Source organism: Tupaia chinensis, unplaced genomic scaffold, assembly GCF_000334495.1.
Source record: "Tupaia chinensis unplaced genomic scaffold, TupChi_1.0 Scaffold000659_1, whole genome shotgun sequence".
NCBI classification, from domain to species: Eukaryota; Metazoa; Chordata; class Mammalia; order Scandentia; family Tupaiidae; genus Tupaia; species Tupaia belangeri.
In genome coordinates this window covers 607621-620461 of record NW_006160181.1, presented here as the reverse complement: position 1 = coordinate 620461, position 12841 = coordinate 607621, and the positions used below count along the sequence as shown (strand labels likewise).

General features: G+C 42.4%; 1 protein-coding gene across 2 annotated transcripts in view; it reads right to left on the bottom strand.

The window, feature by feature from the left end:
- The window catches only part of GATAD2B (GATA zinc finger domain containing 2B), a 26912-nt gene extending 15687 nt beyond the window's left edge, over window positions 1-11225 (bottom strand). For both annotated transcript variants that reach the window (XM_006159813.3, XM_006159814.3), the window contains exons 1-3: window positions 11207-11225; window positions 9484-9819; window positions 417-546 (exon numbers count right to left, since the gene is read on the bottom strand). In XM_006159813.3, the coding sequence (XP_006159875.1) occupies window positions 417-546; window positions 9484-9818 (465 nt within the window). In that variant the 5' untranslated portion in view covers window position 9819; window positions 11207-11225. The remainder of the gene's footprint in view (window positions 1-416; window positions 547-9483; window positions 9820-11206) is intronic.
- Window positions 11226-12841: the final 1616 nt, after the last annotated feature.

Genomic DNA, 12841 nt, shown 5'->3' with positions numbered 1-12841 from the left:
CAACAAAAAAAAAAAAAAAAAAAAAAAAAAAAAAAAAAAAAAAGCCACATAGTTCCTCTAGATAAACATAAAAACTTAGGTAGCCCTCTACATTTTGACTCAGGATAGAGTATAGAAGGTATCCTTCCAGGTAAGTTTACTTTGTGTGACCTAAATTATGAAGTTTCCATTTTCCAAAAATAAAGTGTACTGAAAATAATTGATTATATACATGCTTTTCAAACTAACTTCTCCACTTAGGTCTAATAGTTCTTCTAAATGGTCGTGTCCTTTGAATTGAGAATCATTATAGAGTTTTTAATGAATGGGTAGTTATTTAGATACAAAAAGTAAATAGTCAAAAACAGAACTGAAATTGTTAGTGAATTAAATATAAGAAACATTAAATTAAGAAAGAGATTTTTCTTTCTTTTTACCTTAAACATCTCTAAGTTGGCTGCTTTGAGTCTTTCTTCCATTCTGGAGCTGGAACGGGGACTGGAAGCCTCATTATCAGACAAAACAATGATATCTGGGGAGGGAGTTAGTCTTCCTCGGTCTGGCTCACTAGATAGGAAAATAAAAAAATAAGGTATTTCCAACAGTGAGGATTCAAGAAAAACATTAAGAAAATATTTTTTCTACACTGAACAAAGAAATTCAAGGGAATTTAGGTCTGTCCTGATACACCTAGAGGAAGAGAGACCCTCAAATCAAAGAACACACAACCAGCAGTTGGCGTAATGGCTATGTCGCTGGACTACCATGTAGATGACCATGGTTTAAGTCCCAGACCCGGTGGCTTAAACCCCCTCGGGTGGTGATTTCTCGCTTTCTCTCTGTTTCTGTCTTTCTGGTGAGCGCATGCACCTGATAGCAAAAACCTCTACCAAAAAAAAAAAAAGACACCAAGACATAGATGGTGGCAAAAAACCATTAAAACACTTGTCCCACCTACATTTTTTTTTTTTGAGAGGTTTTTCACTATAGGGCATGTGCGCTTGCCAGAAAGACAGAGACAGAGATAGAGAGAAATCACCCCCCCCCCCCAGCCCAGGAAGGGATGGCCACGCCGCAATCCTTTCTCCACCATTATCCTCTTGGGATCTTGGGCACGCATGTACACGCGTCCGGCGTGAGTTTAAGCCACTGGGTCTGGGACTCGAACTGCGGTTGACTACATGGGAGTCCAGCGACATAGCTATTACACTAACTGCGGGTCCCCTCCCACCTAAATTCTTTACATAGGATGCAGGGAAAAAGATATGAAGGCAATGACTGGCTTCGGAAATGGGAATAAGAGATGAGTGTTCTCTGGACCAGCAGTTGGTGTAATGGTTGCGTCACTGGACTCCCACGTAGTCAACTGTGGTTCAAGTTCCGGCCCTGGTTGCTTAAAACTCATGCTGGGTGTGTGTGTGTGTGTGTGCATGCCCAAGATCTCGACAGGAGAATAGAGGAGAAGGGATTATGATATGGCCATCCCCCTGTGGGGGTGATTTCTCACTTTCTGTTTCTCTGTCTCTCTGGTAAGCATACACACCCTACAACAAAAATCTCTCTCTAAAAAAAAGAGAGAGATGAGTGGTCTAATATCTCACTGAATTTTAATCAAAATTCTAATATTTTCCTATATTTTACACTCCATGAGCTGTTGCTATTGGGTTGTTGTGAAAGTCATGATGTATTTTTCTATGAAAAAAATGAGTCATGACTTTCCCAATGACCCAATAGTTCCATGGAGGCTCAAGAAGAAAATGCCACGATCTATAGGGGAAGAACAGCCTAGCTGCCCTCTCCAGTTTAGATGACTTTGCTAAGGAGGCAGCTCATTTTAACACCACCATCATGGTCCTGGCTGAGGATTTGAAAGAATAGTGGTTATGTGACAACTACAAAGTCAATTCTATCAAGAGTAGGTAATAAACAGCAGGCAAAAGGAGGGCACTACTGTCAGTGCCTTAGGGAATAAAGAGTGCCAGGTTTATGCCTATAGCCTTCTGGGGAAGGACTAAAACTCCAAATTTATGGAACATGCATTTACTTGCCAGATTTTTATCTGGCACCATCCTCTAGCAAGAAATGTTCTAGGGACCAGCAAGTGGCATGGTAGTTAAGGCACAGGACTCCCACATGGCTGACCACAGTTCGAGTTCGAACCTGATGTCTTGTTTTCTCAGTTTCTCTCTTTTTATTTTTTTTGGAGAGGTTTTTGCTATAGGGCGTGTGCACTCACCAGACAGACAGAGAGAGATAGAGAGACAGAAAGTGAGAAATCACTCCCCAGGAGGGATGGCCACGCTGCAATCCCTTCTCCTCCATTCTCCTCTCAGGATCTTGGGCACGCATGCACACGTGCCCGGCGTGAGTTTAAGCCAACAGGTTCAGGACTTGAGCCGCAGTCAACTACATGGGAGTCCAGCGACATAGCCATTACGCTAACTGCTGGTCCCTCTCAGTTTCTCTTTCTCTCTGTCTCTGGTGAGCACATATGTCCTATAGCAAACTTTAATAACAATAAATAAAATAAATTTTAAAAAGAAAGAAAAAGAAAAGAAAGAGTTCTTTGAAGTCTCAGTTTCCTACACTGGCTTCTATCACTCTTCATTAGATAACTTTTTTAAAAAATAATTATTGCATTTAATTAATTAATTTTAATTTGACCAGAGAGGGACAGAGTGAGAGAGAGCAAGAGAGACAGAAAGTGAGAAAGCAACCAGGTCCAGGACTCAAACCGTGATCAGCCATGTGGGAGTCCAGTGTACCTGACGACCTTGCCACCTGCTGGCCCCTAGATAACTTTTTTTTTAAGAGAGATTTTTTCTATTGGACATGTGTGCTTGCCAGAGAGACCAAAAAAGTGAGAAATTACTCCCTAAAGTGGATGGCTAAACCACAATTCCTTCAACACTCTCCTTTTGGGATTGCAGGCACCCACGCACCATGCTGGTGTGAGTTTCAAGTCGCTGTGTCTGGACTCAAACTGTGGTCAGTCCTGTGAGTCTAGCATTTTAGCCACTATGCCACCTGTTGGTCCCTAGACAACTGTTAATTTTTGTCTTTCTGGGGCTAGCCTTAAAAACATCATGCTGGGACCAGCAGTTAGTGTAATGGCTATGTCACTGAACTCCCATGTAGCCGACTGTGGTTTAAGTCCCGGACCCAGTGGTTTAAACTCACGCCGGGCACGTGTGCGTGTGTGCCCAAGATCCTGAGAGGAGAATGGAGGAGAAGGGATTGTGGCGTGACCATCCACCCTGGGGGGGCTGATTTCTTGCTTTCTGTCTCTCTGTCTCACTCTGTCTGCCTGCTGAGCGTATGCGCCCTATAACGAAAACCTCTTTTTTCTCTTTTTTTTTTGGAGAGGTTTTCGGTATAGGGCGCGTGCGCTCACCAGACAGACAGAGACAGACAGAGAGACAGAAAGTGAGAAATCAACCCCCAGGGGGGATGGTCACGCCGCAATCCCTTCTCCTCCATTCTCCTCTAGGGATCTTGGGCATGCACGCACACGCGCCCGGCGTGAGTTCTAAGCCACCAGGTCCAGGACGCGAACCGCAGTCGACTACGTGGGAGTCCAGCGACATAGCCATTACGCTAACTGCTGGTTCCCACGAAAACCTGTTAAAAAAAAAAAAATCATGCTTGTTTCTGTAAGATGATGAGAAACGGCACTCATTGCTAAAGACAGATACAAGAATCCTGGAAACTGCAGTTGCTTTGGGTTCCCAAATCAGTGACTATATCTTCTAACTCTCCGCTGATTTCAAAGATATCTTACTGGATCTGATCTTATCAGTCTAGGTAGGAGTATACAGATCTAGAAAAATATGTTCTTAGATCTCATTTAAATGTGTAAATTATTGCTTACAAATCACTAGTTTTGACAATCTCTCCAGCTCTCTGGGTCTCTTGTCTTAGTTGCTGTTGGGACATGAATGTTTTTTGAATAAGAAATCCCGATGGCTGGGATAGGCAATTTCTTAACAGGGCATATTTGAGTTACCAAAATCAACCAAATGCAGCTGAGGAAATAAAACAAAGGAAATGAATGATAAGAATGACCATCTTGCGAACTATTAAGTTTGTCTGTTTTGGTCTATAATCACTGGTCAGATACAAAGCAAACTGAGAATGTGAAGTTAACAGAGAAATAAGCCACTAGAGGGAGAAAAGAGCTTTTTCATTTGTTAACCCCAAGTACCTGGTGTAATGGTCAGGTCTAAATGAAAGTGTTTAAATTCAGGACCAGCAGATGGTGTGATGGTTACGTCACTGGACACTCATAGAGTCAACTGCGGTTCCAGTACCGGACCTGGCGGCTCAAACTCATGCTGGGCACATGTCTGTGTGTGCCTAAAATCCCAAGAGGAAAATGGAGAAGGGATTGCAGTGTGGCCATCCCCTCTGGGGTGGGGGGGTGGTGATTTCTTACTTTCAATCTCTATCTCTCTCCGTCTCTCCAGTGAACTCATGTATCCTTATAGCAAAAAAATCTCTCTTTAAAAAAAAAAAGTTGGGACCAGCAGTTAGCACAATGGCTATGTTGCTGGACTCCCATGTAGTCAACTGTGGTTCGCCGGACACGTGTGCATGCATGCCCAAGATCCCGAGAGGAGAATGGAGGAGAAGGAATTGCGGCGTGGCCATCCCCCCTGGGGGATGATTTCTTGCTTTCTGTCTCTCTGTCTCTGTCTGTCTGGTGAGCGCATGCGCCCTATAGTGGGTGGGGGGGCGCATCCCCCCTTTAGAAAAAACCTTTCCAAAAAAAAAAAAAAAAGTTTAGGGGGCTGGCAGGTGGTGTGGTGGTTAAGGACACTGGACTCCCATATGGCCAACCGCAGTTCAAGTCCCAGACATGGAGGCTAGTTTTTTCACTCTCCCTCTATCTCACTCTGTCCTCTGGTCAAATTATAAGCAAAGAAACAAATTAATTAATTCTAAAAAGAACTTCTTAAAAATAAGTTTAAATTCATTTATGGTGGGGACCAGCAGTTAGCATAGTGGCTATGTCGCAGGACTCCCACATAGTTGACCGTGGTTTGAGTCCTGGACCCAGTGGCTTAAACTCACACCGGCTGCGTGTGCGTGCGTGCCTAAGATCCTCAGAGGAGAATGGAGGAGAAGGGATTGCTGCGTGGCCATCCACCCTGGGGGTGATTTCTCGCTTTCTGTCTCTGTCTCTCTCTGTCTTTCCGGCGAGTGCATGTGCTTATAGTAAAAACCTTTAAAAAAAAAATTCATTTTTGGTGTATGATTTACTCATTTTTGTATTTCTTCCTCCACTCACCCTTTTAAGATTTTGTACAATTTTAAGGTCAGGAAAATATCACATTTTTTACTTAATTTCCCAATAGCTATATTAGTAAGAAACTCTTTCTATTTTGATCCTGGCTAGATATATACAGAAGATGATTTCTTCTTTTATTTCTTTTTTTTTTTTTTGAGAGGTTTTTGCTATAGGGCATGCATACTTGCCAGAAAGATGGAGACAGAGAGACAGAAAGCGAGAAATCACCCCCCAGGGGGAATGGTCATGCTGCAATCCCTTCTCCTCCATTCTCTTCCTGGGATGGATTTTCAAGCCACCTGGTCTAGGACTTGAACCACGGTTGGCCATATGGGAATCCAGTACCGCAACCACCACACCACTTGCTGTCCTTCCTTTAAAAAAAAAAAAAAGTCTGACCTGGTATTCTATCCTTAAATACTCCAGGAAGGGAATTTATTTTGTTCCTTTCCAAATACATATGATTTACAGTATTTAAGGTTTTTAATTATAAAACCCTACTTGGGGCTGGCCCTGTAGTCTAACAGTCTAGGGAGCTGAATCTTACATGGCTGTCTGTGGTTCAAATCCCAGCCTAGGCAGTTTAACAAACATGCTGGGTGCCCCCATCCCCATGTAAAATCCCAAAAGGATGGAGAACTGAAAAAGGGATCATGGTGCGACCATGCCCTATCAGGGGTGCTTTCTCCCTCTAACAAGTGCATGTGCACTCTGGCAAAAGCAAAACAAACCATCTCTGCCAACTCTACCTGTTAGAGATAGTAAAACCTAACTTGATGCTGATATCACCTGTAATTTATTCCCAGAAGCTATAAAGTAATCCTTATCTAGTAATTACCAGTAATAAAAACAACTAGGCAGAAAGTGAACTGCTTTGTCTTTTTAGCATTCCAAAATACTAGTAATGCTTTTGACATATACTTTATTTCACAAATATCACAATTAGCCCAAATGATGGCAAAATAAGATACATCGGCAATTATGACATGACTATCATGTTAAGAACTCCTTCCTTCTACTTTCAAATATTTCCTCCTTTTATTCCTATCAAAGAAATTGTGGCTCTCCATTCTTAGAATCTATCAATTTTATTCATTTTTATAAAACAGCTTAGCGATATGTGCAAATGACTGTTAGTATATTTGGAGCCCCAAACTTTCAGAGGATTGTATTTCAAAAGTCCGTCACAACAAAATAAAACAAAATACAATGGTTGGCTTTTCAGAGCAGTCTGACTTAAAAAAAAACAAAAACAAAAAGAAAAAACCATAACATATCTGTAATGTAGTACAATTCCAATAACATAAATGAGATCTTATCAAAATGTAAAAAATTTCTAAGAAAAATTCACTTAAGTGTTACAATGGGAACCAGCAGTCGGCATAATGGCTATCTCGCTGGACTCCCACATAGTTGACTGCGGAACCGGTAGCTTAAACTCATGCCGGGCGCGTGTGCACATGTGTCCAAGATCCCAAGAGGAGAATAGAAGAGAAGGGATTATAGCCTGGCCAAACCCCCCCCAGGGGGTGATTTTTCACTTTCTGTCTCTCTGGTGAGCACACACGCTCTACAGCAAAAACCTCTCGAAAAAAAAAAAAAAAGTTACAATGTTAGGGACCAGCAGATGGCGAAATGGTTATGTTGCTGGACTCCCACACAGTCAACTGTGGTTCAAGCCCTGGACACTCATGCCAGGTGTGCAAAACCCTAAGAAGAAAATGGAGGAGAACAGACTGCAGCACAGCCATCCCCCACCTGGGAGGAGATATCTCGCTTTGTCTTTGTTTCTCAGGAAAGTGCATGTGCCCCACAGCAAAATCCTCTCTTAAGCGTAATGGTTATGTCGCTGGACTCCCACATAGTCGACAGCGGTTCACATCCCGGACCTGGTGGCTTAAAACTCATGCCGGGTGCGTGTGCGTGCATGCCCAAGATCCCGAGAGGAGAATGGAGAAGGGATTGCGGCGTGACCATCCCCCCAGGGGGTGATTTCTCGCTTTCTGTCTCTCTCTGTCTGTCTGGCGAGCGCACGCACCCTATAGTGAAAAACCTCTCCAAAAAAAAAAGAGTTCCAATTTGGGATGTTAGGGTCTACCTAACATTTCACCCTCTTATTTCTACATAATGAAGCATGATGATTAATCATTTATCTCAGGAAGGTAAGGGTGAATAGGGAGCAAGTGTTACTCAGGTGCATGATCCCATTCATTAATTTTTTTCTTAAGAATCTAAGGATTAATCTATGTGCATAATCTGCTGACACCACCTATATTTTCCAAGGATTTTTCTCCTCTTCTAAGACCACCAGGGAATTTATCTGAAGATTCTAAGTTTTTTAAATCCTATTATCAAGAATAATGTTCCTTAATGGGTGTGGTTTAAAAATAATCCTGGGATGAGACTAGTAAGTAAACATTAAAAGGTAAGAGAGAGAAATACACAATAGGTTAGTAGCCATTCTTCTCTGTCTTCCACCTCCATCAGTCCAGCTTTTCTTTAGAGGTTTTGGCATTAGGGTGCATGTACTTAGGGATAGGGCTTGGGGGATACACTGACACAGTGAGAGGGAAAGTGCGAAATCACCCCCTTGGGGGGAATGGCCATGTCACAATTTCATCTTCTCCATTCTCTTCCCAGGTTCTTGGGCATGCATGCACATGTGCCAGGCATGATTTTTAAGCCACCTGGTCTGGGCCTCAAACCACTTTTGGCTATGTGGGAGTCCAGCGATATAACCATTATGCCATCTACTGCCTCTTCCACCCCCTCAGCTTCTTAGAGATCTTGTTTTGTATTAATCCCAGGGCAAAATCAGCAAGATCAGTTGTCTAAATACTTTAATGTTCATACCTATCAGCTGTTCCTAAAATATTAATAAACTGGCTATACTTTTTTTTTTGAGAGAGATTTTTGCTATAGGACATGTGAGCTCACCAGAGAAACAGAGAGAGACAAGGAAATAGGGGGACCAGCAGTTGGTGTAATGGATATGTCGCTAGACTCTCATATAATCAACTGGGGTTTGAGTCCCGGGCCAGGTGGCTTAAACTCACACTGGGCGCGTGTGCGTGTGTGTCCAAGATCCCAAGAAGAGAATGGAGGAGAAGGGATTGCGGCATGGCCATCCCCCTGGGGGGGTGATTTCTTGCTTTCTGTCTCTGTCTCTGTCTTTCTGGCAAGCGCATGCGCCCTATAGCAAAAACCTCTCAACCCCCCCCTCCAAAAAAAAAAAAAAAAAGTAAAAAGAAACAAATAGAAAGCGAAAAATCACTCCCGGGGAGATGGCCACAGTGCAATCTCTTCTCTTCCAATCTTATCTTGGAATTTTGGGCACGTATGCACAGCATGAGTTTTAAGTCACCCAGCATGAGTTTTAAGACGCTGGGTCCAAGACTCAAACCTCAGCCAACTACATGGGAATCCAGCAATGTAACCATTATGCCATGTGCTGGTCCCAGAACCTACTCTTCTTAAATCTAGGGTTGTTGGGCCAGCTGGTGGTATGGTGGTTAAAGCAGATGGATCCAACAAGGCCAAATGCCTGGTTCAAGTCTCAGGCTCTTGAAAAATGATACATATGCATGGTGCAAATCCTGAAAGACTGATGGAGAAGGGACTGAGGCACGGCCATGTCCCAAGTGGATGCTTTCTTACTTTCGCGCGCTCTCTCTCTGGTAAGCACATGTGTCCTATGGCAAAACTAAGGCTAGAGTTGGGGAGCATGGCATAAAGGTGGTAAGAATGCAGAGACTTAACTACATGAAGACAATCACCTTTTTGATACAAAAATAAGCCAACACTCATGTTTTTAGAAGTAATAAAAACTAGGACTTCATAATAAACAGATCTTAAGCCTCCGGGAATAATCTGAAGAAAATACTATTTTTCTCTTACTCAAATGATAGATTAGAGTGAAGTTATGTATATATTAACTGATTTTTCATTGGGCTCTCAGCTCTCTAGTGCCCCCTTTAACCAAAAATGACCATTTCATCTAAAGGGTAAGAACTATGATGCTCTATGTGCTAATTAAGTATTTTCTGAGGCATACAGATGCAGCAAGTAAGAATTCATGGTCAAGTCAGATGGTAAGATACATCTTCTTTCAAAAAGTCTTAAAAACACCTTCCTCTTATTGGAATTCATTCCATTGTCACCAGCTTAGTTTATGAGAAGACCCTATCTGTGGAGGCAGCTGAACTGACCCATACCTCCGTCTAGCACTCATATCCACAGGCTCATCATTGATGTTTTCTTTGCCTGGTCTTCCAGTAGTCCTGTTGTCTCCATGAGGCCTGAGATTTCCATTGAGTTTCTCTTCATAGCCCTTGACACCACTGCCATCCTGTTTGGTAGGTAACTCATGTGGCACCTCAAGATTTGCCAAATCCTTCCTTTTCAGCAGTGCCAACATTTTCAGACGTTCCATGGCTTCATGCCCCTCCATTTTCAGTCGCTTTGCCAGGACATCATCTCGTTCATCTGCTGGGTCCAAGCTCCGCTTCAACAGATTCAGACGAAGAGCATCTTCTGTCATTCTATCCATCCTATGGAAAGAAAAGCACAGGTAAGATCAGGATAAAGTCTCTTAAATAGTCCATAAGGAAACAGGGTGGGTGGTAAAGGTATTAGGAAGAATCACAGTAGAAGGTCAGCAGGTGACATGGTGGTCAAGGCATTGGACTCCCACATTGCCATCCAGGGTTCAAGTCCTGGAGTTGGTGACTTGCTTTCTCACTCCTTCCCACCTTCTTTCTCTGGTGAGTGCATGTACCGTATACAAAATTTTTACAAAAGCAAAAATGAATAAAATAAATAATTCCATAAAAAAGAGTCATCATCCCAGAGGCCAACAGGTGGTGTGGTGGCTATGGTGCTGACTCCCACATTGCTGACCATATTTGAGTCATAGAACTGGCAGCTTGCTTTTTCACACTCCACACCCCACCCCATGAGCACATGTGTCCCATAGCAAATTAAAATAATAATAATAAATAAATAAAATTAAATAGGAACCAGCAGATGGCATAATGGGTATGCCACTGGACTCTTACGTAGTTGACTGCAGTTTAAGTCCTGGACCCAGGGGTTTAAAATTCACACTGGGGAGACCAGCAGTTAGCGTAATGGCTATGTTGCTGGACTCCCATGTAGTTGACCATGGTTCAAGTCCCAGACCTGGAGGCTTAAACTCACACCGGGCGCGTGTGTGTGCGTGTCCAAGATCCTGAGAGGAGAATGGAGGAGAAGGGATTGTGGCATGGTCATCCCCCCTAGGGGGCAATTTCTTGCTATCTCTCTCTGGCGAGTGCACTCACCCTATAGCAAAAACCTCTCAAAAAAAAAAAAGAAAAAAAAAATCACATTGGGTGCGTGTGTATGTGTGCCCAAATTCCTGAGAGGAGACTGGAAGAGAAGGGAATGCAGCATGGCCATTCCCCTTGGGAGGTGGTTTCTTGCTTTCTGTCTCTCTCTGGCAGACATACGCGCCCTGTAGCAAAAACCTCTCTCTTAAATATATACATACATACATCTATTAAAAAAATAAGAGAAGAATCCCAGGAGCCTGCAGGTGGCATGGTGGCTAAGGTGCTAGTTTCTCACATAGCCAATCACAGTTTGAGTCCTGGACCTTACAACTTGAAAAGCATACAGGGTGTGTGTGTGTGTGTGTGTGTGTGTGTGTGTGTGTGTGTTCAAAATCCTGAGAAGAGAATGAGAAGAAGGAATTGTGGTATGGCCATCCCTGGTGGGTGATTTCCCACTTTTTCTCTCTTTGTCTCTAACTGGTAAGCACACACAACCCTATAGCCAAAAAAAGAAGAATCACAGATTTTATGTGTGTGTGTGTGTGTGTGTGTAATTTTTTTAGAGGGTTTTGCTATAGAGCATGTGCACTTGCTGGAGAGACAGAGACAAAAAGTGAGAAATTACCTGCCAGGAAGGATGGTCACACTGCAATCTCTTCTCCAGTCTCCTCTCAGGATCTTGGGAATACATGCACACATACCCAAAATGAGGTTTTTGTTTGTTTGTTTTTTTAAAGAATTATTTTATTTAACTTTATTTTTAATTTGACCAGTGAGGGACAGAATATGAGTGAGTGAGAGAGAAAGAGAGAGAGAGAGAGAAAGTGAGAAAGTGAGAAAGCAAGCTGCCAGGTCCAGGACTTGAACAACCGTGGTCAGCCATGTGAAGTTCAGCACCCTTAGCTATATATACACCCTTAGTTATATATACATTTAAAGTTCACTGAGCTAGCCTACTCTGCACTATCCTCTTGATAGAAAATCTATATTAAAGATTTCTCCACTCAACCTCAACAATAAAATAAATCATATACTTTCCAATCATCAAGACTCTTATTGTAAAAGATATCTGAAACCAAACACCTACACTCACCAAGATGGTCCCCTAGGAGCCTATGTCCCTCAGAAAATAAACATTCAAAGTGACTGTGTTGTGTGGACATACATGCTCAAAATTAGATGTTTCTGTTTTAGTTCTCACACCAAATTCTTTTTCTGGTGAAGACTTTGTCTATGAATGAGAATCTGAGGCTACACAAGCACATCTTTACTTGACCTATCTTATGGACAGGGAAATGCATGAGAAATGCAAGAAAATAAAGGGCATTTTAACAGGGAACCTTGGTTGTCTGAGGATTCCAAGGATCAGTAGTAGGGCCTATTGTTATCTGTTCTCTATTCTATATAGATACAAATTCAAAATATTTTGCTTTTTAAGAACTGATTATTAGACCAGCAGATGGCAAAATGGTTACATTGCTGGACTCCCATGCAGTCAGTCTCGGTCTTAGTTCTGGATGAAGCGACTTGAAACACACTGGGCACATGTGCACGCGTGACCAAAATCCCGAGAGGTGAATGGAGGAGGAGGGATTGTGGCATGGCCATCCCCGCTGAGGGTGATGTCTCACTTTCTGTTTCTCTGTTTCTCTCTCTCTGGTGAGCACACGCACCCTGTAACAAAAATCTCTCTCAAAAAATTTGTCTTCCTTTTATTTATTATATTATTAATATGCAATAGGACATGTGCAATCATCACAGAGAGATAGAGTGAGGGGAGAGAGAGGGTGAGAAAGTAAGCCACCAGGTGTGAGACCTGAACCATGGTTAGCCATTTAGGTGTCCAGCACTTTAACCACAATGCCACCTGCTGGCCCTGGACTCAAAACCTTAAGACATTTGGCTTTTTTAATGAAGAACTCAGCTGCTTAGTTTGGTAAGAAATAATATTTTATCTGGGGGCCAGCAGATGGCATGGTGGTTGAGGCACTGGACTCCCACATGGTCAACTTCAGTTCTAGTCTCAGACCTGGTAGCTTACTTTCTCACTTTCTCTTTCTTGAGCATACATGCCTTAAAGCCAATTAAAATAATTTAAAAAAAAAGATAAATAATACTGAATAATTCTTTTAAAAAAAGAAGTAATGTTTTCTCCAGTTATGCAGTGAAATTATGAAAGGAAAACTACTTAAAACCTTTCCTTGTCCCTTTGATTTTTTTTTTTTTTTGAGAGGGGTTTTTTTTTTTTTTCACTATAGGG